Source organism: Chenopodium album, chromosome 21 (genome assembly GCF_948465745.1).
Source record: "Chenopodium album chromosome 21, dcCheAlbu1.1, whole genome shotgun sequence".
Taxonomy (NCBI): Eukaryota; Viridiplantae; Streptophyta; class Magnoliopsida; order Caryophyllales; family Amaranthaceae; genus Chenopodium; species Chenopodium album.
Window position 1 is genome coordinate 34525237 of NC_137854.1, and position 25677 is coordinate 34550913.

At 30.1% G+C, this 25677-nt stretch overlaps 3 protein-coding genes across 4 annotated transcripts; 1 reads left to right on the forward strand and 2 right to left on the reverse strand.

The window, feature by feature from the left end:
• Positions 1-345: 345 nt before the first annotated feature.
• Positions 346-2244, reverse strand: LOC145603028 (F-box protein CPR1-like). The gene is made up of 2 exons (XM_081659158.1): positions 832-2244; positions 346-565 (listed from the first exon to the last, which is right to left on the reverse strand). The coding sequence occupies exons 1-2, from the start codon at positions 1959-1961 to the stop codon at positions 493-495; spliced, it is 1203 nt and encodes a 400-aa protein (XP_081515284.1). The 5' UTR covers positions 1962-2244; the 3' UTR covers positions 346-492.
• A 4001-nt stretch (positions 2245-6245) lies between these two features.
• LOC145600712 (uncharacterized) lies at positions 6246-6653 on the forward strand. Its single transcript, XM_081656588.1, has one exon. It carries the CDS (start codon positions 6246-6248, stop codon positions 6651-6653), a length of 408 nt encoding a protein of 135 aa, XP_081512714.1.
• An 8972-nt stretch (positions 6654-15625) lies between these two features.
• On the reverse strand, positions 15626-19196 carry LOC145602190 (F-box protein CPR1-like). 2 transcript variants are annotated; one of them, XM_081658362.1, is made up of 3 exons: positions 19008-19196; positions 16169-17310; positions 15626-15915 (listed from the first exon to the last, which is right to left on the reverse strand). In XM_081658362.1, exons 2-3 carry the CDS (start codon positions 17302-17304, stop codon positions 15861-15863), a joined length of 1191 nt encoding a protein of 396 aa, XP_081514488.1. In that variant the 5' UTR covers positions 17305-17310; positions 19008-19196; the 3' UTR covers positions 15626-15860. The 2 variants fall into 2 exon arrangements, with proteins under 2 accessions (XP_081514488.1, XP_081514489.1); XM_081658363.1 differs by lacking the exon at positions 19008-19196 and having other exon boundaries at positions 16169-18987.
• Between the last annotated feature and the right edge of the window lie 6481 nt (positions 19197-25677).

Below are 25677 nucleotides of genomic sequence, written 5' to 3' on the forward strand. Positions count from 1 at the left end.
TAATGTTGCCAATTTTTGATACTTCATGGAAAGAATACTTTCAAATTTATTTATCTATCTAAACAATTTCTTAACAACATTATTTCTGTTAAAAATCATAAGTTTTGCAATAAGTCACCGGTACAGTGGTTGCTGAAGAGAAAGTATGGGTGACTTATTGCATCTTCCTTATTTCTTTCAGTAGACAGGCCATGAAGCTAACTGCTAATGTGTAAATCCCCTTCCCCCTTCCACACCCCCCCCCCTCCCCACCCAGGCACACACACACACACACGAGCTTCTTATCTCTGAAAAAACGATGAAACTTCCATATACAGAGAAACAGAAAAAGATAAGTGGTTTTTAACATTTTTTTGAAACTCAGTAAACAAGATGGACAAACTGTACAGCCATTCTCTAGAGTCTAAAGTTAAAATTTGTGAAAGGAACAAGTCCAAATATTGAGCTTATATGGTTGTACCTCCACTGTATGGAGTTGTGATGCTGCCACGATCAAGATTCATCATTGGATGAATGGAGCAGCTCAAGACTGGCTCGTATCCTAGTAGCATGGATTCTTAAAAGCCTGCATATAAGCAACAGAAGATAGTTAGGTTCCAATTGCTAAAAATCATACTCTGTAATTGTCATCCAAGAATACAAAAGTTGTTCTTTAGCTTTGTATTTCAGGTTATAAAAAAATGAAAAAGTAAAGTATCTAATTATCTAATGTGCAAGGTAGTATAATTTTAGATTAAGAGTCAACATAGAGTATTAATTACTGCTAGTATCACTTCATTAACAAAGATTAACAGGAATAATATCATATCAATAAAGTGACATAAGTGATACCTCTCAGTTTTCTTCATTAATAACTTTCGCATTCTGATGCTTCTGCATCTTGGTAGTTCTGTGCCAGTAGAAGCATCTTCAACATCCCTGAACACAAGAAGGTTCTCCAAACATACATGTGCACTCCAAAGTCTATTAAATCCAAGGGGCTGAATATTCGTAATCTCCAATGTTTTTAAGTCTAAAGAAGCAACATTAACCAAGGTAGAGATCACAAGCAATTCCTTTTTACTCTCTGAAAAAGAAATAGGCCTCAAATCTTCGTAATGGCATCGTTTCCCAACCCTACATAACTTAGTCCAAGATGCAGCCACACCATACTCTTTCATGACCCATACTTCACAGTAACAATAATAATTGAGAATCAGACACAAACACGAATCAATCACTCCTATGTGAGCGCGCATATAGATCTCAGTATGATAATTAGGCAATGGCACAGAACTAAAAGTTTCATCACAAAGATTGAAGGTAACTATGGGGAGGGGCTTTCTATGTTCATCTTCAACAGACCAATGCAAAATTCCATTAAGCTCAACAGAATAACCAAAATGACCATAAAAGTAATATGGAACATCATGAGCCCCTCGCTTCCACGAATCCTTTTTCAAGCTATAAACCATAACTTGACTCTTGAAAGAGCCTACTTCACCATCCGATTTGCGCAAGAAAATCTTAACACACTTGTAATCCTCGGAAATGTGATCATAACCAAACCCAAGATACTTATGTCCCTTGGGATAATAGAAAGTAGACATCAATGGTAAAAAGGGAAGGGTCTTGTAGGATTGTGTAGTAGGATTGTACAAGTACATGGTGTAGGGATAACAATTTATAGATATACAAAGCAAACCACGACTCGATCCACCGACATAAACACCCCCATCTTCCAGATTCTTAAAAGGGTAATCCAGATTAGTGGGTTTATCAAATTTGTCGAAATCACTCATATAAACAACAGGGTTTGTGAAAATCATATGCAAATTGGATTGCTCAACATGGAGCTTGATAAAATCAGAGCCCTCAATTATATCATACCATAATTTGCAAACACTCTTAAAGCGTAACAGAGATTTAGCCGGTAATCTAAGCAGAATATCAGTAATAATATCAACAGAAAGGGTTGTCATTGTAACCTAACTTGCAAATTGAATTGGGTTTTTTTGATTGATTGCAAATTTGAAAGAGATAAAGAAACCAATCAAATACAAATTAGAAAAAATTGAAAATTCCTATGAATCATACTACTGATTTACACCCAGCGTACAATAAAACGATGAACAAATTAATTAGGTTTGAAGTTAAAAGTAAAGAGATTACCAAATTGCAATTGATTAGGAACAATGAATTCGAAATTTGATCATAAATTCCTACTCGTCATTCAGCAATTGAAAACAAGAGCATAAAAGAAATGCAAGATGGGATTTTTATGCTTCTTTTTAACTGGTTCGATAACAGTATTTTTTTTTACAGTGAAGTTCACTCACGCTAGTCACCTGGTTCGTTAATGGTTGTTCTCCCTCCATTTTTAAATACTAACTCCACTTTCCATTTATGGCCGTTTTTTAAATACTTGCTCCATTTTCCATAGCCGGAGATTTCAGCCAGAAAACTTGATAAGGTTGTGCTACTAAAACTTTTTAAGTTTTTGTGGTAGTTTTTTCAAAAAAAAAAAAGTTTTAAATGGTAGTTATTTTCAAAACTCGTTATTTAACTGGTAGTTTTTTACAAAATTTCCTAAAATAAATGTATTTCGTATAAGTACTTCCGAATTCGAAAAAAAATCAAGGTTCTCAACTCAATGGCAGATTTGTCATTTTCTATCAATAAGGGCGTGTTTACATTTACTGAACTGATTGGAGCTGAATTAAACTGAACTGAACTGAATTGATTGGAGCTGAACTGAACTGAACTAAGCTAAAATTAATATTTTATGAGAGAAGGAAATTAGGAGTTGAACTAAACTATACATATTGGAGCTAAACTGAGCTGAACTGAAATTAATTAAGCTGGAGTGAACTGACCCTAAGTTGGGTTAATGTTGTAATTTTGTCTATAAATCTCTATTTTCATGCAAAACCAGAAGTATTCAATGGTAAACAAAAGAATGTTAACGGAGAAACCAAAGAAACTTCAATGGGTAAACTTAACTTGCATTGGTGAACGTCTTCATTTTCAATGGAGAAGCATAACCCTTCCCTTAAGGATTTATACTCTTCTTTTCTCCCGTTTTGTTCACCTTATTTTTAGTTATTTCAAATCTAATAAGTTCAAGTAAGTTCTAATATGTTCAAGTAAGTTCAAATAAGTTCAGTTTAGTTCAAATAAGTTCCATTTAGGATAATTAAGTTTTGGCAAGGATTATACAAGTACAAATAACAATTAAAATATGTTTTTATAAGGTTAATAGAATAAGATAAAATAAGTTCACGAGCAAGAAGATGGAGGACGATGATGAAGATGGAGGAAGAAGAAGAAGAAGAAAAGGACAAAATAAAAGTAAGTACAAATAACAATTAAAATATGTTTTAATAAGGTTTAATAAAATAAGATAAAATAAGTTCACCAGCAAGAAGATGGAGGACGATGATGAAGATGGGGGAAGAAGAAGAAGAAGATCAGAAAAGGACAAAATTAAAGTAAAAAAAGAAATATTATCCAGTAAAACTACGTATAATTTCTATTATATTTCTCCTTTATAGTTACTGAATTTTACTAAACTGAACTTACGACATGTTCACATTTACTGAACTGAGCTGAGCTGAACTGAACTTAACTGATTATATTGGAGCTGAACTGATCTGATTGGAGCTGAACTAAACTGAACTGAGCTGAAATGAATATTTTATGAGAGAGGAAAATTAGGAGCTGAACTGAACTGATTGGAGCTGAACTAAACTGAACTGAACTGAACTGAAATTAAGTTAATGTTAACAGAACTGAACTTATGTTTACTTAACTGAAATTATTTTTATTGAACTGAAATTATTTTTTCAAGGTGCGTTCGATTCACCTGATTTTTATTATCTGAACTTATTAGATCTTATCTGAACTAATTTGATCTTATTTGAACTTATCAGCCCTTATTAAAACTAATTTTTGTTATAAATTGAACTTGGGTAGCCCTGATTAATCTTTATCACAACTTATCTGAACTTATTTTTCCCGAACTTATCTTATCTGAACTTAGGGCCTGTTCATATTTACGTAATTTCAGTTCAGCTCCAATCAGTTCAATTTAGCTCTAATCAGTTCAGTTTAATTCAGTTCCTAATTTCTTTCTTTCATAAAAAATTCATTTCAGCTCATTTCAGTTTAGTTCAGCTCCAATCAGTTCAGTTCAGTTCAACTCAATTCAGTAAATATGAACAAGCCCTAATAACCATTATCTGAACTTATTAAGGTGAATAGAGTAGGGCCTTAAGGTGAAGTGAACAACTCTAAATTTACATATCACTTTATCGTGTGTGTTTAAATTTGCAACTCTAAATTTTTTTTACTCGATCGTATATTGTTATTCCTTTTTGTGTAGTTTGATTCTAGTTTCCTTAAATTTAGCTTAGGCTTGACGACAGGAATATTTTGTCGAAATTTCCTAATTGTTTATATTTTATCAGATTTTTACTCTTGTGTTATTTTCTTTTTTAAGTCATCATTTAACAAATATGCAAAGGGACCAAAAGATGTCTCTAGATAGAATCGAGTGGGGATAAAACTGTAATTCTGTAAATAATTACTACATTAACACGTTTAAGAAGTAAATTAGGGAATACACGTTTAAATAATGATTCAATCATATCTCTTAAGTTATTATATATATATAAAACAACCGTCATTTATTTCGAAGTTCCCATATACTATTTGTCAAAAAAAAAAAAAAAAAAAAAGAAGTTCCCATATACTAGCTAGTACTACTACTCAATAAAGTCCCTACTTCCTTATAACAATAATACGATCGACAGCCAAAAAATTTAGGGTATACACTAAAGATTGATTAGAGGTTAGAGAAGAAAAACAATGGAAGACAACAACAAGAACAAGAATGTTCATCAAAGTTTGTTTGGAGACCCAAAAATAACCGAAGAACTATTATCAATCGCCATCGAAAAGGAAATCAAGCGATCCGGAGGCAAAAACTTGTTTTGGGAGTCAATATTTCGTGCCAATAGTTCCAAGAAAAAGCAAGTTAATGGTTCAACTAGGGCAAAAATAAACGAGACTTCTATCAACCGATGTGGTGCGTGCAAGAAACGGATTAGATTGATCGGGTTTATGTGCCGGTGTGGTGGCGTCTACTGTGGGTTGCACCGCTATCCCGAGGTACACTCTTGTGGGTTTAATCACAAAGGACTTGGACGTCAAGCTCTCTCCAAAACGTTGCATGCTTGTGCATTTAAGGCTCCTAAATTGAATAAGATATAGATTTTATATGTATTAATTTTCAATCAATTGTAAGAATCTAACAAGATTTATGCAAAGTATTTTTTTTTTAGTATGCAATATTTAGAAGTAATTTTTAGTATACTTTGATGTAATTTTCTATCTTCATGTATACAAGAAGGAAACTGTTCAGACTTTGTTTAGTTACTAGTGTATGTAATTTTTTTAAAGCAAGAAATTGGTTATATTGGTTATACTAATGTCGTTATTTTAGTTATTGAAATTGTATTGCAACATAGAGTAGTATAATAGATCCCTCACAATTTTTAGAAAAAAAAAATAATACGGAATAGAAAGTAATTGTTAATTGAATCTGTTTCTTTTTTCATATGAGTCGTTCTAAATGTATAGTAAACGATCTATTTATAGTTGTTAGAATTAAATTTCGTCTTCACGACTTCGCATCGATGCAAAAAATTAAGCTCTATTTTTTTTGATAAAAAGTTAAGCTCTAATTTAGCTACTCCGTATTAGTTATAACGGATGTATGCAAATGTGCAATGGAGCGATTTGGGAATTCAAACACAAAATAAAATAAAAAGCAAAACACGACAATAAAAGAGACTATTAAGAAGGAAATAAGACAATAACCCTCTTCATCATTTTCCTACAAAATTGTAACTTTCACCTTCTTATTGATTTTTTTCTCAATAAATCATCATTATTTTTCGAGTAGGATAAAATTGTAAATAAGGGAATACACGTTTAAGAAAGAAACAAGGAAATACACTTTTTTTTTTTTTTTTTTTTTTTTTTGAGAGCTAGGGTATACACGTTTAAATGATTCAATCACATCTTTCTATTTATTATATATATATATATATATAAATGGTACATTTATTTCGAATTTTCCATATGCAAGTACTACTACTCGATCTATAAAGTCCCTACTTCCCGATAACAATAGTAAGATCAACAACAAAATTTTAGGTATACACTAACGATTGGTTATTAGAGGTTAGAGAAGAAAAACAATGGAGGACAGCAACAAGAACAAGATTAATGTTCGTCAAAGTTTGTTTGGAGACCCGAAAATAACCCAAGAATTATTATCAATCGCCATCGAAAAGGAAATCAAACGATCCGGAGGCAAAAATTTGTTTTGGGAAGCAATTTTTCGTGCCAATATTTCCAAGAAAAAGCAAGCTAGTGGTTCAATTAGGGCAAAAATAACCGAGACTTCTATAACCCGATGTGGTGCGTGCAAGAAACGGATCAGATTAATCGGGTTTATGTGTCGGTGTGGTGGCGTCTACTGTGGGTTGCACCGTTATCCCGAGGTACACTCTTGTGGGTTCGATCACAAAGGTCTTGGACGTCAAGCTCTCTCCAAAACGTTGCATGCTTGTGCATTTAAGGCTCCTAAATTGAATAGTATATAGACTTTATACATGTTTTTATTTTTTAATCAACTATAGAAAATTAACAAAGTTTATGCAATGTAACTTTTTTAGTGTGCAATTCAGAAGTAATTGTTGGTATACTTTGATGTGATTTTCTTCATGTATACAAGAAGGAAATTGTTCGGAATTTGTTTAGTTACTAGTGTATGTATTTGTTTTTATAAGCAACAAATTGGTTATATTAATGTCGTTATTTAGCTATTGAAAATATATTGCAACGTAGTATCAAGTTCGTGATCTATATCATATCCCTCACAATTAGTAAAAATAAAAAAATAAAAAAATAAAAAAATAAAAACCCTAATACGAAGTAGAAAGTAATTGATAATTGAATCCCTTATTGCATATGAATAGTTCCAAATGTATATTCCTATTTTATTTCATGGTCCAAAGACTCCTATCGACCTTTCTAGTTGTTAGAATTAAATTTCGTCTTCTTGACTTTGCATCGATGCACATAATTAGTTTCAATTTGGCTAATAGTGTATAAGAGAGATTTATTTGCAAGTATAAAGAGTGCTACCCAATGCAAGTACTCCAGAGTAATAATTTATGTATTATGTACCATAGTATACTTTCCTCGAAAAATACCAAAGTATACTAGTTAAAAGATTGATATAGATAATGGCAATGGAAGACTTATTGAGATGATTGAAGAGGGGGCAAATTAAAGGATATGGTTATTAGTTAAAAGAATGATAATGATAAAATAATTCCTTTTGTCTTTAAGAAAATTCATGTTGTACAATTCTATAAGTACAGTATTAAGCTTAATTAGTTTTTTTCTTGTCGAATTATTTCTGTTACAAACTTTTTGAATTTGGTGTGAAGTATTAGGGGTGACCAAAATTTTATATTGAAGAATAAACAAGTTCGAACTGATAGTTAAGAAATTGGATCTGAATCAAGTGGTTTCAATTTTGGGTGATAGTTATGGAATTGGATCTGTATCCATTGATAAAATTATACTCCGTAATATATTGAAATGAGGTTGAAGTTCAATTTAATTAAAACCTTAGGGCATGCATCGGTTCGATCCACCATACATGCATGCTTATATCAATCAATTCAAGTGTCACATACATATTTGTGGGAATCAAGTTAACTAATTCAAGCAATTAAATCTCATGCCAATCCAACGCTTTTTAACAAGATGTATAATTGCTAACATATTCAAATTCATAAATTAAAACATTGTAGTATAGCCTCTTAAATTTAACACTTATTAGTTAGTTGAGTATTCATAATATTGGTCGATTACACCACAAATTAATTCAAAAAATAAAGTTACGGAGTATTTTTTTTTATTACTAGGGGATCCTACGCGCGCGATGCGCGCGGTATAGGTAGTGTTTCAAGTTGAGTCATTGCAGTTAGTCTTAATACCTTATGCATGTTTGCATGTATTTTATTATAACTATTTGTACATATGCGGGCGATTAATATGTTGAATGTCATGTATCTTAGCAATGCTCAAAACTTTAGTAAATTACTTTAGAATTAGTGAATGAGTTCTTAAAAGTATCGAGTTTTAGACATGCAAATGTTTGCTATATTTAAAGTACAGATTGAACTGGTTCAATTAGCAGGACATCACATGTCTATATTTTTCTTGTGTTCATATAAGATACCAATACACCACACTTTAAGTTTTAATCGGTTAAAGTTATGATCGTAATAATTACAGTAAATGTCATTTAACAATGATTGCCTTGTAAATATTTATTTTACAGAGTAAATTGATATTATAAGTTAGTAATTTATTTTGTTAAAGTTACAAAAATAATGAAGTTATTTTCTTGAATCGGTAAAAAATGCAGTGGACAAAATGGACCAAGTGACCTCAAAAACTAAGGGCCTGTTCTCATACGATTATTTTCAGTTCATTTTAGTTCAGCTCAGCTCTAATAAGTTCAATTCAGTTCAGCTCCTAATTTCCTTCTCTCATAAAATATTCATTTCAGTTAAGTTTAGTTGAGCTCTAATAAGTTCAGTTCAGTTCACATATCTTAATGCTTTCTGAATCAACGAACATAGCGTGTCCTAAGTCGGTAGCAAGATCAGAAGGCTCTAAGAGCCCTAGATAAAGATTGAAATCTTGAACAAATCAAAACTCTTGTTAAATTCAGTTCAGCTCAGTTCAGTCAACGAGAACAGACCCTAAGTTAAGCGGAGAAATAAGGTCCAAGAATTAAAAACAATAGATGTTGAGTGATTGACTGTGTGAAATTGTCAATCAAGTTCATTCCCAATTCAAATTTCTACTTAGCTAGTCTTCAGTTCAAATGAGTAAAAATTTGGGCAATTATTGCTTGGACCTTAAGAGTTTCCAAACTAAATAAACTATCTCAATGGCATTAATACCGCAATCTCTTGAATAACTTTCTGGTTATTGTATTTGACCAACCTTAGTCTTAGCTTTTAGTATGATCTTTTTTTTTTTTTTTAGAACTACTCATATGATCTTTCGGATTTCACTTTCATGAACTTTTTTTAATGAACCAATACCCTTGTAAACTTATATCAAAATCATGGACATCTGTTTTCTCTTACCGTCCAAAATATAACCGATTCACCAACCCACACTTGAGCCTGATTTCTCATATATCAAATTTCAGTTTCAGCACAGTTGCTTTTGCACTATATTGGACAAATGTTTGCTTCCATAGTTCCTTGTGCTTTATATAGGAAAGAATGTAAAATCAAAACTTCTCATAATCAAATTTATGAAGGTTAGAATAATTAAAGCAATACTAAGTTGATTATACTGACAAGTGAGCAATTAAATTAACGCTAAAACCCATATTGTGAAATTGATCAATAATAACAAATTAATAATAAAATAAATACATTGATTATTCATAAACTATTCATAAAACATTAATGGGGGTATAAAGGTAATTAAACATTTTCAGGGTTAAAAATGTCCTAACACTATTCATAAGAGTATTTTCCCACTTTTTATAAGGTAGGGATTCAATAAATTTATTAATAAATTTGAAACGATCACATAACAATAAATTCATAGTAAAAATATGACTGTAATTATGTATTTTATTTAATCGTCGAAAGAAGATATGCAAAAGAGATCAGCAAGATAATGGTCAATTATGACTTGAGATTTAATAAAACCATCATTAATAATAAAACTAAGTAATGATAATGGTCAATTATGACTTGAGATTTAATAAAACCATCATTAATAATAAAACTAAGTAAATGCGTTATAGAAATTATTATAGCTAATGCAAGAAAAAACAATTGAAGAATACTTCGTACCTTGATTAATGGAGAATAGAGTTCAAGCTTTTATGGAATTAAGTTGAATCTATCCCAACAAGTATATGCTCTCTTCATTTCTATTTGATTGTTCTTTATTTCTTAAATTTTGGAGATTTCAATGGTTATAAAATCTATTTATTCAACAATAATTAATATATATACTTCAAAACATAATCACGTGAATCTTGTTATATTCGTAATATTGAAACTATACATCGAGACAAATCTAACAAACCCACATATGACTATGTGTCTATCTAATGTACGGAAGGAGTATGTATCAGAATATAAACTACAAATAATTTTTTTTCCATTCATACAAAAGTTTTATTTTAAACCGTACCATAACTTTCACAATTAGAGGTGAGTCTTGCCAAGAATGTACTTGATATGATCAAATGTTCGTTCTTGACAATCAAATCACGAATTGGAAGATCTTTATCCACCAAAGAAAAAAGGTCTTGAAAATCCTGCAAAAAAATTTCAAAATAAAATAACAATGAATTCTTAGCCAATGCATGTATGTTTACAATAATTTGAGTAAATAATTCGTATGAAAAAAAAGTATAATACAACATTATAAAATAGTTGTTATTGTGACCACATATAGAAATTACACCCATTTTGTTTTTTAGTGTTTCGGTTTGACCGGTATTTTGTTAGCACAAAACTTTGACAAATTATGTAAAAACACGTATTGTATGCGGATGGCCACATTATGTGCCCGCTTGTAAAAGACCAAAGTAACCCCTGCTACTGAAAAGCCCCTATAACAGTATAACACTAACCGATTAATACCTATAACACTAACGAAATAACTCCTGCACAACTGACCAAGTAACCCCTATAACACTAATGAAGTAACCCCTGGTTGTGTAGCCAGCTACATATGAAAGTTTGTGACTATATAATATATTTTATTAAAAATAAATATAAATTATAAAAAATTTATACTCGAAATGTATTGATAAGTCAATTCTAACATGTAATACGGTAAAGCTACATTTAAGGAAATAGAGTCAACCCCACCTAAGAATAATGACTTAGAATAATAAAGTTAAGATATACAAGTATATAGTTGTATAAAGTATAATACTATAAGAATATTTTAAGAAATAATGCTTAAGAAATACACATACACATACAATATACAAAACACATACCATTATAAAAAAAATAATAAATAAATAAATAAATAAAAATAAAAAAAAAAAAAACCTACAATATACCGGCAATATATTTGCAGTGTAATATATACTATACACTATGAATTGGTTTTAGATTTTTTTAACAATTACGAAAGTTTATACAAATTATTTTAATAACATAGAATTGAATTATAAATTTATTCAAATTTGATTAAGAATTGATTTTTTTTTTTATTGATTTACACTATGTATATAAAATAAATGTTTTGTTGAAGTGGTATATGTGAATATTGTAAAAGTCAAAAGATCACATTTCAATTAAAAAAAAAAAAAACGTAGGTAATAATAACCACTTGTAAACCATGCATGAAGTACAGTGTCAAGTGTCGTCCAAATAAATAAAGGGTTAAAACTTATTGTAAGCGTTTTACTACAGTTAAATTGACCTTAATCAGTGCAACTTACCTATAATAATAATTTTTTTTTTCTTTTGGTTGTCACTAGTCAATCCAAGAATTATTTTTAACATTTTCAAAGTTTTACATTGCATGCAATGATTTATTCTACTCCAAAGATATTTGTACCTTTTCAAAGTTTTTATAATGCATGTAATTTGTGTGGTATACATTCTGCAAAGTAGTCTGCAAAAGAAAACTTTGGTTTTGACCTATATGCTTGCATGCATATAATAATGTATGGTTTCTAATTAGAGCAGTAAAGATAGTGCTATTCTAATTAGCCAATTATATTATGAGTAATTTATTATATTGATCTACCCCAAATAATCTATTGCAAAACAATGCAAAAATATGATCAGATTATACCAAGCTTAATTTAGATAGAAAATGTATATTCCGTAAATTAAGTAAAACAAGTGCATGCTAAATCTTGTACTCCATATATTGATCGGTTGTAATGTTACCCTAAATAAAAAAAATTAAAAAAAAATTACTACACTAATATAAATAGAGGTAATCTTTGTTTTATGTTACTCTTTTTAAAGTAATTAAAGTCAAAATACATCGACTATAAAGAAACATATGTCGTATTCATCAATTATTCATAACTACGGGGTACTATTTTCCGTCCAAATTAGAATTTGTTACAGTTGATTTTCACGAACTCGTTTTACGTGTAATTCTCTAATTGATTAATTAAATTTTATATGAACTTATTTTATTGTGTCTAAACTATTTTATATGGAATTGTGGATTATCTGAACTTATTTTTAGCTGAACCTACTTTAAAGGATAAACTTATTTTTTTTTTTTAAAAAAAAAAAAAAATCTATAAATTAAGTTAAAATAATACGTATTATAGTATTAAACAAATTAAACAAAGTTAACCTATAATTAAAGTAATTTAGAGCATTATCTCAATTTTTTTTGGAAAAAAAAATAGTGTCAACATTTCACATCGAAAAAGACCTTTTAAAAATTAAGCATCCTCAAATGAATCAATAATCACTCTTAATTTTTCTTCACATTTCATCTTTTTCACCGTTACTATTTTCATACTACTCATAATCTGAATTTTATTAAATAAATACATGAAATGTCAAGAACTTAATAAATACATTTTCACCGATACTCATAATCTGAATTTTATTAAATAAATACATGCATTCAAAACTATATACTAAAATAATATTATATGCTACTCTACTGCTCTACACAAGTCTATAATCACTATAAATAAGTGCCCTTTACACACTTCTTCTCCCTCACCAAAACATCTTTCCATCTTAAATTATTCTTTTTCTTCATCTTTTTGTTCTTTTTTTTTTTCTTTTTTTTTTATTTATTTTTTTATTTTTTAATAAAGGGATTCTTCATCTTTAACCTAAAAAACTTCTCTCTTAAATTTTTAAGTTTAAAAAACCCAAAAAAAAAAAAATGTCATTAGAAACATTAGCAACGAATGTCTCTTTGCTTCCAACAGCATCATCCCTTCTTTCAGCACCCATTTTCCTTTCATGTTTTCGCTTCCGAAAAGACTCACAAAATCCTATCCAATATGAAGAAGTCTTTGGTGTGCAAGGCTGTTCCTAGGGTTGCTGCTTAAATTATCAACTAAAGGTTATAATGTATTACGTGCTTTGTAAGGCACTAGTATGTAGTACTACTTAAGATTATTGAAGTCAAATATAAGTGAATTTCTCCATGATTTTGCACATTGCTAAATGGAGAAATATTCACTTTAAATTAAAGTTTTCAAACTTAATAGTTTGTTAGCTTTTAAGTGCAATGTCATCGAACTTGGCTATGTATAGTAAATTAGTAATGTAATCGTAAGTTCAAAAAACCAATAAGTTAATGTTAAATCTATATTTAGTAAAAGGTTTAATCTTCTTCATTTTTCTGCCTCAATTCATATTAATTCTCTTTTTATTACTGCATATATGCAGTTATAATTAGATATCCTATTTTTCCTTAAAAATTAAAGTCCTTAAAAATTAAAGATAAAATAAAAAATAGGTGTTTTTTTCTCGTTTTTTTGAAACCATAAAAAAATAGGTGTCTTATTTTATAATTAACTCTTCGATATGTGTATAAATTCTTGTTAATTTTCCTATTTGGTATCTTATTTGGAGTTCTAATTATATTTTTCTGATGTTCTGCAACATTAGTAGCAATATAGCAGCAGATTTATTTTATACTACTCGTATCAAATAAATAATAGCATAATTTTTAAAAATAAAAATTAATAGTAGCATAAAAGTTACTCCTACTTCGTATGAAGAGAGAAAATTATAGAGATAATTAAGTTTGATAGTTTATTTTCATACTAGTAATAATAATACCTAGTAAATGCATGTGTCTGTTGCATTATGATCATATTATAAATTGAGAGTGAGGGATAGTTCAAGTGGTTAGAGCCCTCTCCCGGTTCTAAGAGATCTTGGGATCGATTCTCATCACCTGCCTTGTGGCTCTCCAAGAAAAAAAAAATAAAAAATAAAATTAACAAATATATATATATATATATATATATAGGGGAGGGATCCGGTAAGAACCCCACCTTATATAAGAACCCTTCTTATGTAAGAACCCTAATTATGTTCTAAACTTTTTCCTATGTTCTAAATTTTTTTCAACTTATGTTCTAAAGTTTTTCCTATATTCGAAAAATTTCTTACTTATGTTCCAAAATTTTTCCAATGTTCTAAATTGTTTTTTAGATTATGTTCTAAATTTGTTCCTATGTTCTAATTTATTTTTTTCAGCTTATGTTCTAAATTTTTTTTTTCTATGTTCTAAATTTTTTTTTTAGCTTATGTTCTAAAGTTTTTCCTATATTCTAAATTTTTTCTACTTATGTTCCAAATTGTTTTTAGATTATGTTCTAAATTTGTTCCTATGTTCTAAATTATTTTTTCAGCTTATAATCTAAATATTTTCTATGTTCTAAATTATTTTTTTTTTCAGATTATGTTATTAATTTTTACCTATGCTACGATTATTTTTTTCAACTTATGTTCTAAATTATTTTTCCTATGTTCTAACTTTTTTGGTTGTTTATGTTCTAAATTTTTGCTATCTTTTAAATTATTTTTCTTATGTTCTAAAATTTTCTTCTTATGTTCTAAATTTTTTCTACTTATGTTCTAAACTTTTTTTCTATGTTCTAAATACGAAATTCTCAAAATTACAGAAATGCCATTACTAATGGATCATTTTTGATGGTTAGATCAAAACTATTTTTGATGGTTACATCAAAACTAATAAAGAGCTGAGATTGGTTCTTATATAAGTTTGGGTTCTTATATAGAGGAGGGTTCTTACATGAGCCTTCCTCTCTCTCTCTATCTATCTATCTATCTATCTATATATATATATATATATATATATATATATTATAATTGCATTCTTTAGAAATCTGACACATACAAATTCTCGGTCGCAAATCTCAATCTTTTAGTTTCTGATGGTAATGAAGTTCTGTTGAAAGCACTTGATAAATAATGTTACCAAAAATGTACTTGTGATTTTGTGAACATAGGTACTACGAAGTCTTAAGTCATTATAAGTTTTCTTTAACTGGATAAAGATTAAATAACTAGTTTTTGTGGTGTGAACTTCTCAATTATGGTCCATTTTCACATGTATCTCAAAATTAGGAACTATTTAAAATGATGAGGGTATAGAGCTATCAAATGTTGTTTCTGATCTTCTGCAACATATGGTTAATAATTCCTTATGTCACAATTAATCAAAATATAAAACGAAGTAATTGTTAACAAAATCCAATTTCGCATAGTTCTTATCACATATTCACATGATACTTTAAGTGTTGTTTGCAATAGAAATTTACTTGTCTACTAATACAGATTCGATATGATAGATATTAGAAACCGAGGAATGAAAAAAATAAAATAAAAATTGTTTTGTATAGTTTTTACTTCATCTTCTTTACTTCATCGATAAACCAGTTTAGTTCGTTTTAACAATGTAAAGTTAGCTCGCTGAACATACTACTGTACGTCTGTACCTACAGAGGCAGTATATGTACGTACCTTGTTAGCTTGTTTCATCTTCAAGGTTCTTATAAATAGAGGATAACATTGAAACTCAAGTACATCATTGAAATAAATAATCTCATATGAGCTCGTTTCAAAATGAAATCATAACAAATAAAGAACAAACCGAACGACAAACTAATAGTATAAACCATAGTGTTGTCCTCTAATCTGTTCACTTAATGGAGCGGAGCAATATGATGACATGGGTCAAGACTCGAAATTAGATCAGGGATATCAGGGATTTGGCTCATCGTATTGTTGCAGAATAGAAGCAAAGTGTTGTAAAGACCTATACAACAAAATTTTAAAAGTCACTCTCACATAAATGAATTAAAACATTCATTGTAATAGTAGTTCTGCAGTTGCCAAGTTATAAGAAAGTAAGGATCAAGTAATCCTATTAACATAATGATCTAACCAAAGGCCGAGAATATTTTAATTTCCTAAATTTATAGAACATAAGAGTATAGGACCATTGGACCATTAGGTCCTAATAAAGTAGCATGCAAAAGCTATTAAAAAAACCCTAAGGTCAAGCATACCTTTCTGCTTTTCTCATTAATCTCAGGCTTTCGGCGTTCTTTCTTCTTAGTTTCCATGTTCCTGCAAGACCATCTTCAACATCCTTGAACGAAAGAAGGTTCTCTGGGCATACATACACATTCCATATTCGACCAAAACTAGGGAGTTCAAAATCCGTAATCTCCAAAGTTTGCAAATTCACACAAGCAACGTTGTAGAGGAGGAAGTTTGCCAACAATATCTTCCTTTCTTTATAGAAAGAAATAGGCATCAAATCCTTAACTATATTATGCTTTGAAACTCTAAACAGCTTAGTCCAAGACGAGGATATGCCATACTCTTTCATAACCCACACATCACAATAATTAAAATCGTTGATCATTAGACTCAAGCAATCATCAAGCACTCCAATGTGCACACGCATGTAGAACTCTATATCATAGTTGGGCAATGGCAAGGAGCTAAAACTTTCATCGTTAAGATTAAAGCAAACTATAGGACGACCTAGTATATTATCACCATCGATCGGCCAGTGCAAAGCTCCCTTAAAGTCAACACAATACCTATAGTGACTATCAAAGTAGTATGGAACATCATGAGCCCCTCGTCTCCAAGAATCAGCTTTCAAGCTATAAACCATAGCTTGACTCATGAAATTACCTTCAGAAGATTTCCACTGTAATATCCTCACACACTTGAAGTCCTTGGATACAGGATCATAGCCAAACCCAAGGTTCCAATTGTCTTTAAAGGGAGACTTAAGGGGCAAAAACGGAAGGGTTTTGTGAGTTTGCGTGGTAGGGTTGTAAAAGATAATGGTGTAGGGATGGTAAGTCATGGATAAGCAAAGTATGCCACGACATGATCCTATTACACGAATGCCATTATAGAATGATCCCTCTTTATAAATAACATCCATATCCTTGAAAGGATAATCCAATTCAACGACATTATTAAACGTGTCAAAATCACTCAAATGTAGGACAGGGTTTTTGAAAACTATTTGCAAATTGGATTGTTCAAAATGGCGCGTAACGAAATCAGGATCTTTAATAATATTATACCATAACTTACACACACTCTTGAGTCGCAGCAATGATTTTGCCCGCAATCTAAGAAAAATATTTATTAAAATATCGACCGGAAGGTGTGACATGATAACCTGTGTGTTACAAATTATGAAATTAGGTCTTCATAAAAGAGCTAATAAAGTATAGATCAATAAAAAGACCTATTGAAAATTGAATATAACATTTCCAGCATAGTGAAATCAATGAATGACAATCAATAAACTTGGACAACGAGGGAAAGAGAAAACCAGAAAACAATTAGGATCAAAGGATTTCGAGTGCCACTAAGATTAAGGAACACTGCAACATCAGATAGTACTTTTTTTTCGTCCTTAGTTAATAGATGAAGATTAATTGCGAGACTACATTAAAAAGTCATCTAGCAGACTTATCAAAGTCAATTCAAGACCCCCTGTTCAGAGGGTATCTATAAAATTGGGCAGAATCTCCACGACACCCACCTTGCTGATATGAAATATGATGATATTAAGGGGTTCTAATCCATCCTAAGGGAAGCCGGCAATCTGAATTTTGATATCAAATAGTGCATCAGAGACTCAATAAAAATTGTGAAACGATAACATCTATGGATGAGCTCAACAAACTCGAGACTGAATGTAGAGAAAGTAAGGTAAAGGCAGAAAAGATTGTTAAAGCTTGCTGAAAACAATCGAGCATGTTAACTAAAACATGAAATTGAAAAGTTGGAAGAGCAGAATGTAATAGAAACCAAAAGGTTAAAGAGTTGAATGCACAAATCCTTATCTTCAAAGCTATATGGGTTGCTGTAGACATTCTCTAGATGTATAGACATACAACTGATACAAGTATTATGGCACTTGTACAAGGTTTTCGCCCGAAAGTTAGAATTTGTTATACACACACAGGTGCACCGTACACCAAATTAACTCAAGGTTAGTTTCTGTTTTTCATTTGATGATTAAATGAAAAACAAACATCAAAATGAGAACAAAACACCCATAGGTGTACAGTACACCCGGGTGTACCGTGTACATAACAACCTCTCCCCGAGTCCCCGAAAATGGGAAGTATACTCTCTAGAACTAACTAGATTATGCTTGTAAAATTTATCTCAGTTGTAAAGGTGTGCTGCCTATTTAAAAATAAAACTACATTATAATTATGTCATTATCAGTTGTAGTTTAAGCCTATTTAACTATTAGCCTATTAGTATTACTACCCATTTGTAGAACTAGAACTTTAATTTCAAATTAGAATACTACTAATAGGTTGTTCAATAGGAAATTTCACATAGGTTCATCAAAAATTCATTGTAAAATTCCACCAATTTGAGAGAGATGATTCCAATTATCACAAAGATCCAAAACTAGAAAATAAAAATTACAAAAAATCTGACATAAATAGTGAGCAAAATTAACACAAAATAAGTTGATTTTTGTAGAGAGAAAATCAGTCGATTAAATGACAAAATAATGAGCAAAATTAATGTTAGATTATGTATAATCTATCAATTAACACAACCGACTTCATAAAAAAAAAATAATAAAATAAAAAAAAATATCAAATAAATTCTTAAATAACAATTGATAACAAAAATAAGCAAAAGCGGTCAATTACTAACAAATAATGAGCAAGATTAACACAACTAACTTCATCCGAAAATCATCAAACAAATTCAAATAACAATTGATAATAAAAAAAAAAACCCTACATTTTAACAAAACAGTATTAAAAATAAGATCAAAACGCATAATTTTTTACAAAAAAAAAGAAAAAAAAAATAGAAGAGAGAGAAGAGTTAAATTACCTAAATTTGGCCACCACAGAAACTGATTAACGAAGCTGCTTCAATTTCGTTTGAATCGAAACGAAAATGGCGAAATGAGATGAAGATAAAGGAAAAAAAAAAACGAAGAAAGAGAAAGAAATATCCCGATAACAGAGAAGAAATTCTGAAAAAGAAATCGGTTAATTATACACGTGCCTTGTAAAAAAGACGATGATAACCCTTGGTGTACGGTATACCTAAGTGTCTACTATACGAAATACGGAGTATTATTTAACAATAATTTTTAGGGCTTGTTTTATTCACCGTATAAAAATAAGTTTTGATATGGTTTACCTAAGTTTAAATTATTACTAAAATACTTTTTAATATGTTCATATAAGTTTAGGTGAATTAAGATAAGTTTAGATAAGTTCAAATAAGTTATGATAAGGAAATATTGTATAAAACTACCCTAAAGATAGGCGGATTTGTGAACCAATATCCGTTTTTTAAAATTATGTTATGAACTACCTGTAATGTCGCAAATGTTTGTCTAGCACTACCCATAAATAATTTATGTCTAATCATCAAGCAGTTTATGGGGCCCAATCCTACGGTTTTCCACCCAATTAACTCCCTTAGCTTCCTCAACTACGTCTCTCTTTCTTTATTTACTTTCCCTTCGTTTTCACTCCACTTCTTTAACCTCCACCTTTAACCCTCTTAAGCTGATCGGACCTAAGCAAATCACCAAATTCATCCTCTTTTGAAATTGATAGGGCCTAAAACCCTTTTCTTTGCTCTCTTTATATCCCTCTCCTATTCATCTTCTTCCTGCTTGAATTGGGTAATTCCATGGCAGAGGAAGAAACTAGATTAATGGTTAAATGGAAGGGTAAAGTAAATGTTGATATTACTGAATGAAAACAAGGAGGAACATAGTACAATACTACAATATAGTAATTACTATCAAATTTGTGGCCTTTAATTATAACTTGTTGAACATAATTAAATGTGAAAACCCTAATTTTTTATTGCTCAAATTAGAACCTTTAATTTTTAATTGACGAAATAAGCAAAACCCCTAACTCAATTTAGCCCTTAATCCTAAAAATCAAAATTCTCAAACTGAATTAAAGCTCTAAACCCTAAATCGAATTCCTAATTATGTTGATTGAAGTAAACTAAAACCCTAAACCAATTAAATAAACCATGAATTAAAAGCTTAAAACATTACTTGATTATTTTGCGAGAATTTGTGTTGAATTATATTGCTCGAATTGGATTTTTGGACTATGAGTTTGGAGGGAAAGGAGGAAAAATTGAGTGGGCCCCACAAATGACTCAATTAGACGAAAACCGTTTATGGATAGTGCTAGACAAACGTTTTTTGTTTTACGGGTAGTTCTAAATAAATTTTAATAAATGGGTAATTGTTTACAAAACAATCTATCTTAGGGTAGATTTTTTTATTGTCTATCTATTATGGGGTGTTCAGTTGATATAGGTTGATATTGAATCATCTCCTATTTTCAGACAAACCACTCAGTGCTAGAAGCTCCGATCCCTTACTTCCCAGCAGCTTGATTCATTCGCTGTGGCTTGACAATTTGTTGGGGCCAATGCTAGATCGTAAAAGTGACGTTAGAACGGCCGGAACATCAGACTTAGTCTTTGAAAGCCTGGAGTTAGATATCTAGAAAGTGAAAAATGAGATATTGCTTTCAAGTGGATGAGATCATTCGGGTTTCAGTCGGGATTTTCCTTGGGAGGTATCGGAAAGGAATTGGAATGCTCATGTAGTTCTACACAAAATTTCATTTCGATAATGAAAATTAGGTTAATTGAACACCATATTTTTTTTATTAATATGTATTTCATAGAGTGGTTGTTGCAAGCCTCCGGAAGATTGTAACTTCGATTACATAAGAAACCAGAGAATGGAACTAACTCAAATGTTGATTGCAATAGATGGGATAATGATCCATACACCCTATGCTTCGATTGCAAATCATGCAAGGGTGCTTTTCTTGAAGATGTAACGCCTCAATGGTTTACAAGGGGTGTTATTTTGGTATTGCTAGCGAGCACACATTTTTTTCAACTCTTGCTTGGTATATATCTCATTTATTTAATGTTTAGCATTAATTTATCTCTTCAATCTAAAAAAAAAGCATTAATTTATCTCATGATTATACTTTGATTTAGCCTTCTTGTACCTTGGTTATAGGTTTCGTCACAAATTATGTAAAACATTTTTTTTATTTATGCGTAATAAAGTATTTAACCACGTAATACTATAGCTAGAATTTTATTTGTTTTGGTTTAATTTGATTCTACTTTTATATATTAGGGGATATATTACTTACTCAAGATAAGATTGTATACATAACTACAAGCTACCTCCATAAATACAACTGAAAATTCAGAGTAGCACACTGCACATAAGATTGCTTACTTAAGTCTCTCAAAAATATCCTCTTTTTCAAGAAACAAATTCTGTTTGCGTCCATAAATTCAATTGCAAGAGGGCTATCTTTTAGCGCTTTTCATCAAAATTGTTAAAAAAAACCAAAAAATACTACTTCCTCCATCCCCTTTTGATAGTCCCTTATGGGCAAATTTTAGTCCCAAAATGTTCACCCCATTTGTTTTTTTAAAAAACCATTAATATTAATTTTTTATTAAAATTCCCTCCAATTTGCAACAATATTTGTGCAAATTTAAATTTTCCATGTAAATTTTGTTTTCCAATGTACTTTTATTACTTTCTCTCTCTACTTTTTTGCATACCCAATGTCAATTTACTTTTTCAATGTACTTTTACTATTTTTTTTTGTGTTTATTAATTCCCGTGAATAATGCCCATAAAGGACTATCAAAAGGGGACGGAGGGAGTAAAACATTCAAAAAAAGCTTTTATTTCATACAACCAGACAAAGGCTAAACTGATAAACCTTGCATGAGCTTAACATAATACTCAAACACAATGATACATGTATTAATAATTCTCCCAAAGAAAAAGATCTTGTACATACAAACAACGCTGAATAAAATGCATGAAAATATAAATACCCCATCATACAAACAACGCTGAATAAAATGCATGAAAAGGGGACAATCTTAGCAAGACGGAAGGCGTAATTAAGCAGGATTCTTAGCCATGGTGGTAGAATAAAGGTTTGGAGCTTGGTTCAAATTCATCTACAATCAACCTCATATATACTAGCTTGTCATTTTGATTATAGAGTATGGTTGGAGCATGGCTCATTCATCTACAGTCAACTTCTTAGATTCCGACTTATCATTTTGGTAGTAGAATAAAAAGTTGGGGCTCGGTTCAAATTCATCAGCAATCAACTTCTTAGATTCTGGCTTATCATTTTGGTGGTGGTTTAAAGGGTTAGAGCTTGGTTTAAATTTATCAGCAATCAACTTCTTAGATTCCGGCTTATCATTTTGGTAGTAAAATAAAATGTTGGGGCTCGGTTCAAATTCATTAGAAATCAACTTCTTAGATTCTGGCTTAGCTTATCGTTTTGGTAGTAGATGAATAAATGGTTGGAGCTTGGTTCAGATTTATCTGCAATCAATTCCTTAGATTCCGGCTTATCATTTTGGTGGTAGATGAATAAAGGGTTGGAGCTTGGTTCAGATTTATCTGCAATCAATTCCTTAGATTGTGGCTTATCATTTTGGTGGTAGATGAATAAAGGGTTGGAGCTTGGTTCAGATTTATCTGCAATCAATTCCTTAGATCCCGGCTTATCATTTTGGTAGTAGATGAATAAAGGGTTGGAGCTTGGTTCAGATTTATCTGCAATCAATTCCTTAGATTTCGGCTTATCATTTTGGTCGTAGATGAATAAAGGGTTGGAGCTTGGTTCAGATTTATCTGCAATCAATTCCTTAGATTCCGGCTTATCATTTTGGTAGTAGATGAATAAAGGGTTGGAGCTTGGTTCAGATTTATCTGCAATCAATTCCTTAGATTCCGGCTTATCATTTTGGTAGTAGATGAATAAAGGGTTGGAGCTTGGTTCAGATTTATATGCAATCAATTCCTTAGATTCCGGCTTATCATTTTGGTAATAGAATAAAATGTTGGGGCTCGGTTCAAATTTATCTGCAATCAACTTCTTAGATGCTAGCTTATCATTATGTAAGTCACAATCTTCATTATTATTGACATCTTTGATGAGACTTTTATCCGCTTCTCCTTTCTCATAGACTTCATTTGAATTTATAAAATCTTTGATAGATTCAGGAATGGGCTGCTTATCCATAACCTCTGTCCAATACTCTGCTGGGCCTTTCCTCCTATCAATCGGGCCTGCAAACTGTTCATCATATGGTATCATGAGTTAGGATTAAAAAGAAATACTGTATGTATTATTTGTAATATGTAATGTTTATGTTACGATAATATTTTATATTTAATTAATATAAACTTAAAAATCTCATTCGTCAATTTTACTTACGTGACATTTGAATTATTTAATTTTAAAAGAAATTAATAATCTCTTATTTTATTGGCTAAAACTTAAATTTATAATCCTACGTGGCGCGTTAAGAAAATTAAATCTTACATGGTTCTCTAAAAACCCCGGAAAAAACTCCCCTTTATATATATATATATATATATATATATATATATATATATATATATATATATATATATATATATATATATATATATATATATATATATATATATATATATATATATATATATATATATATATATATATATATATATATACTAGTTTTGTGCCCCATGCGATGCCTGGGTTGTTTATTGAAATTTAAGATAAACTTTTATCTATATGCCCAATACTAAAATATAATTGATACAAAATTAGATAAGAATTAATGTGCTTTTTGTGACAATTTAAATAATGTAGTAGGTATGTGATGAATAATAATAATATTAGTTAAAATGTTCGAGTGAAATGAATTATTGAAAAAAATAGCAAAGTAGGTTTGAAATATTAGAAATTTCTAAAGTAAGCCAAAAATAAATTAATTAAAAAAATATTTTAAGTCCGTTGGGTTGATCCGAACCCGAAATTTTAGGCTAGGGTGAGCATTTCTTGACTTGTGACCTGACTCGTAATGACCCGACCCAATTGATCGATAGGTCTATATCTAATTAGATTGTGAAGTATTTAATATAGATCATTTAGAATAGATTTGTAATATTACATATTCCTCAAAAAAAAGTATTATAAATGGATGTCGTACGTTTTGAACTACTTCCGTCACTCCAAAAAAAATTATGATATAAAAAATAAATTTATATGATAATTATTAAGAGTTATAATCTAATATGTTTTTTTGAATAAAATAATAATTTAAGTTGTACATATATTAATATTTTATTAAAAATAAAACTCTACATAACAATTTTATACTAAAATTCTATCCAAATTTTATTGAAAATAGAAATTCTAAACTAACTTTTTTTATACTGCAAAGTCTATCTAAATCTATCCAATTTTTTTTATAAACAAATAATCATATGTGCCAAAATAATTTTTATACATCGCCAATGTGGCGCGACATTTGGCGAAAAGTTGGGACGCCAAATGTCGTTGTCTCGTGACCTAGCTAAAGTATAGCTTTATATATTAGTTATATGATGATTAGATTATGTATACTTTTTATTCTTTATCTTTTTTTCCCCCTTTCTTTAGGAAGTGTATATGTATACTTTTATCTTTATCTTTTTCCCCCCTTTCTTTAGGAAGTGTATATGTATACTTTTATCTTTATCTTTTTATTATAATGAAGGGAGTAAGTATTATTTGTTTTTAATTATAGTTAGTTACGCACGCGGCGATCCAACTAGTCTTAAATGATGAGAATATTAAGTTTATTTATTTTATGTATAACAACTTTTATCTTTGAAATACCCCGTAACATGATTGATGTGGTTGTCTAAACTAGGGGCGGATCTATAGTGGGGCTTGGGGTGACACATGCCCCATCAAAAATCGATTATTTTATTATTTTTAAATTAAGGTAAAGGTGCAAATTTTCAGCTTCATTTCTATTTCAATGCAATAAATAACATCTAATTAGCTTTTTTGCTATAGTGGTAATAATGCACATATCTCGAGAATAGAATGTTAAAATTTGTTCCAAACGTATTAAGTTCAAGTCTTAATTAGGGCCTGTTCTCTTTACCTTATTTTCAGTTCAGTTCAGCTCCAATAAGTTCAGTTCAATTCAAATCTTATCTTAATTTTCTTCTCTAATAAAATATTCAATTCAGTTCAGCTCCAATAAGTTCAGTTCAGTTCAACTCAGCTCAGTTAATCAAAACAGGCCCTTAGTCTCCACATTAAATATTCTGCATTCCGCCACTAATCTAAATCATCTTCCTTTAATTATATTTATGCAATTATTTTTTTATAACTAGTTTATTTTATAGCACCTTCTATCATTGAAAAATGCGGCAACGTGATTCATGTGGTTGTCTAATTGTCGTCCTCTAATCGTACCCATGCAAACTGATGAATAATGTTATTAAACAGTGAATCAATACGTCTTCTATGCATTATTGTAAACCATAAATGACTAAAATGACCCACTTACTAATTACTATTATAGATAACATTAAATAAAAATTATCAATACGTCTCTACATCGTGACTTTCGATGAAGATTTATACGATTTGACATTAAATACTACGGAGATGCATTT

What these genes read in the sequence shown, in the direction of transcription:
- LOC145603028 (XM_081659158.1), bottom strand. Translation starts at nt 1,961, where the DNA reads ATGACAACCCTTTCTGTTGATATTATTACTGATATTCTGCTTAGATTA. An exon ending in TTAATGAAGAAAACTGAGAG is followed by an intron (nt 566 to 831) that starts GTATCACTTATG and finishes GCTTATATGCAG; the next exon opens with GCTTTTAAGAATCCATGCTA.
- LOC145600712 (XM_081656588.1), top strand. Translation starts at nt 6,246, where the DNA reads ATGGAGGACAGCAACAAGAACAAGATTAATGTTCGTCAAAGTTTGTTT.
- LOC145602190 (XM_081658362.1), bottom strand. Translation starts at nt 17,304, where the DNA reads ATGTCACACCTTCCGGTCGATATTTTAATAAATATTTTTCTTAGATTG. An exon ending in TTAATGAGAAAAGCAGAAAG is followed by an intron (nt 15,916 to 16,168) that starts GTATGCTTGACC and finishes TTTGTTGTATAG; the next exon opens with GTCTTTACAACACTTTGCTT.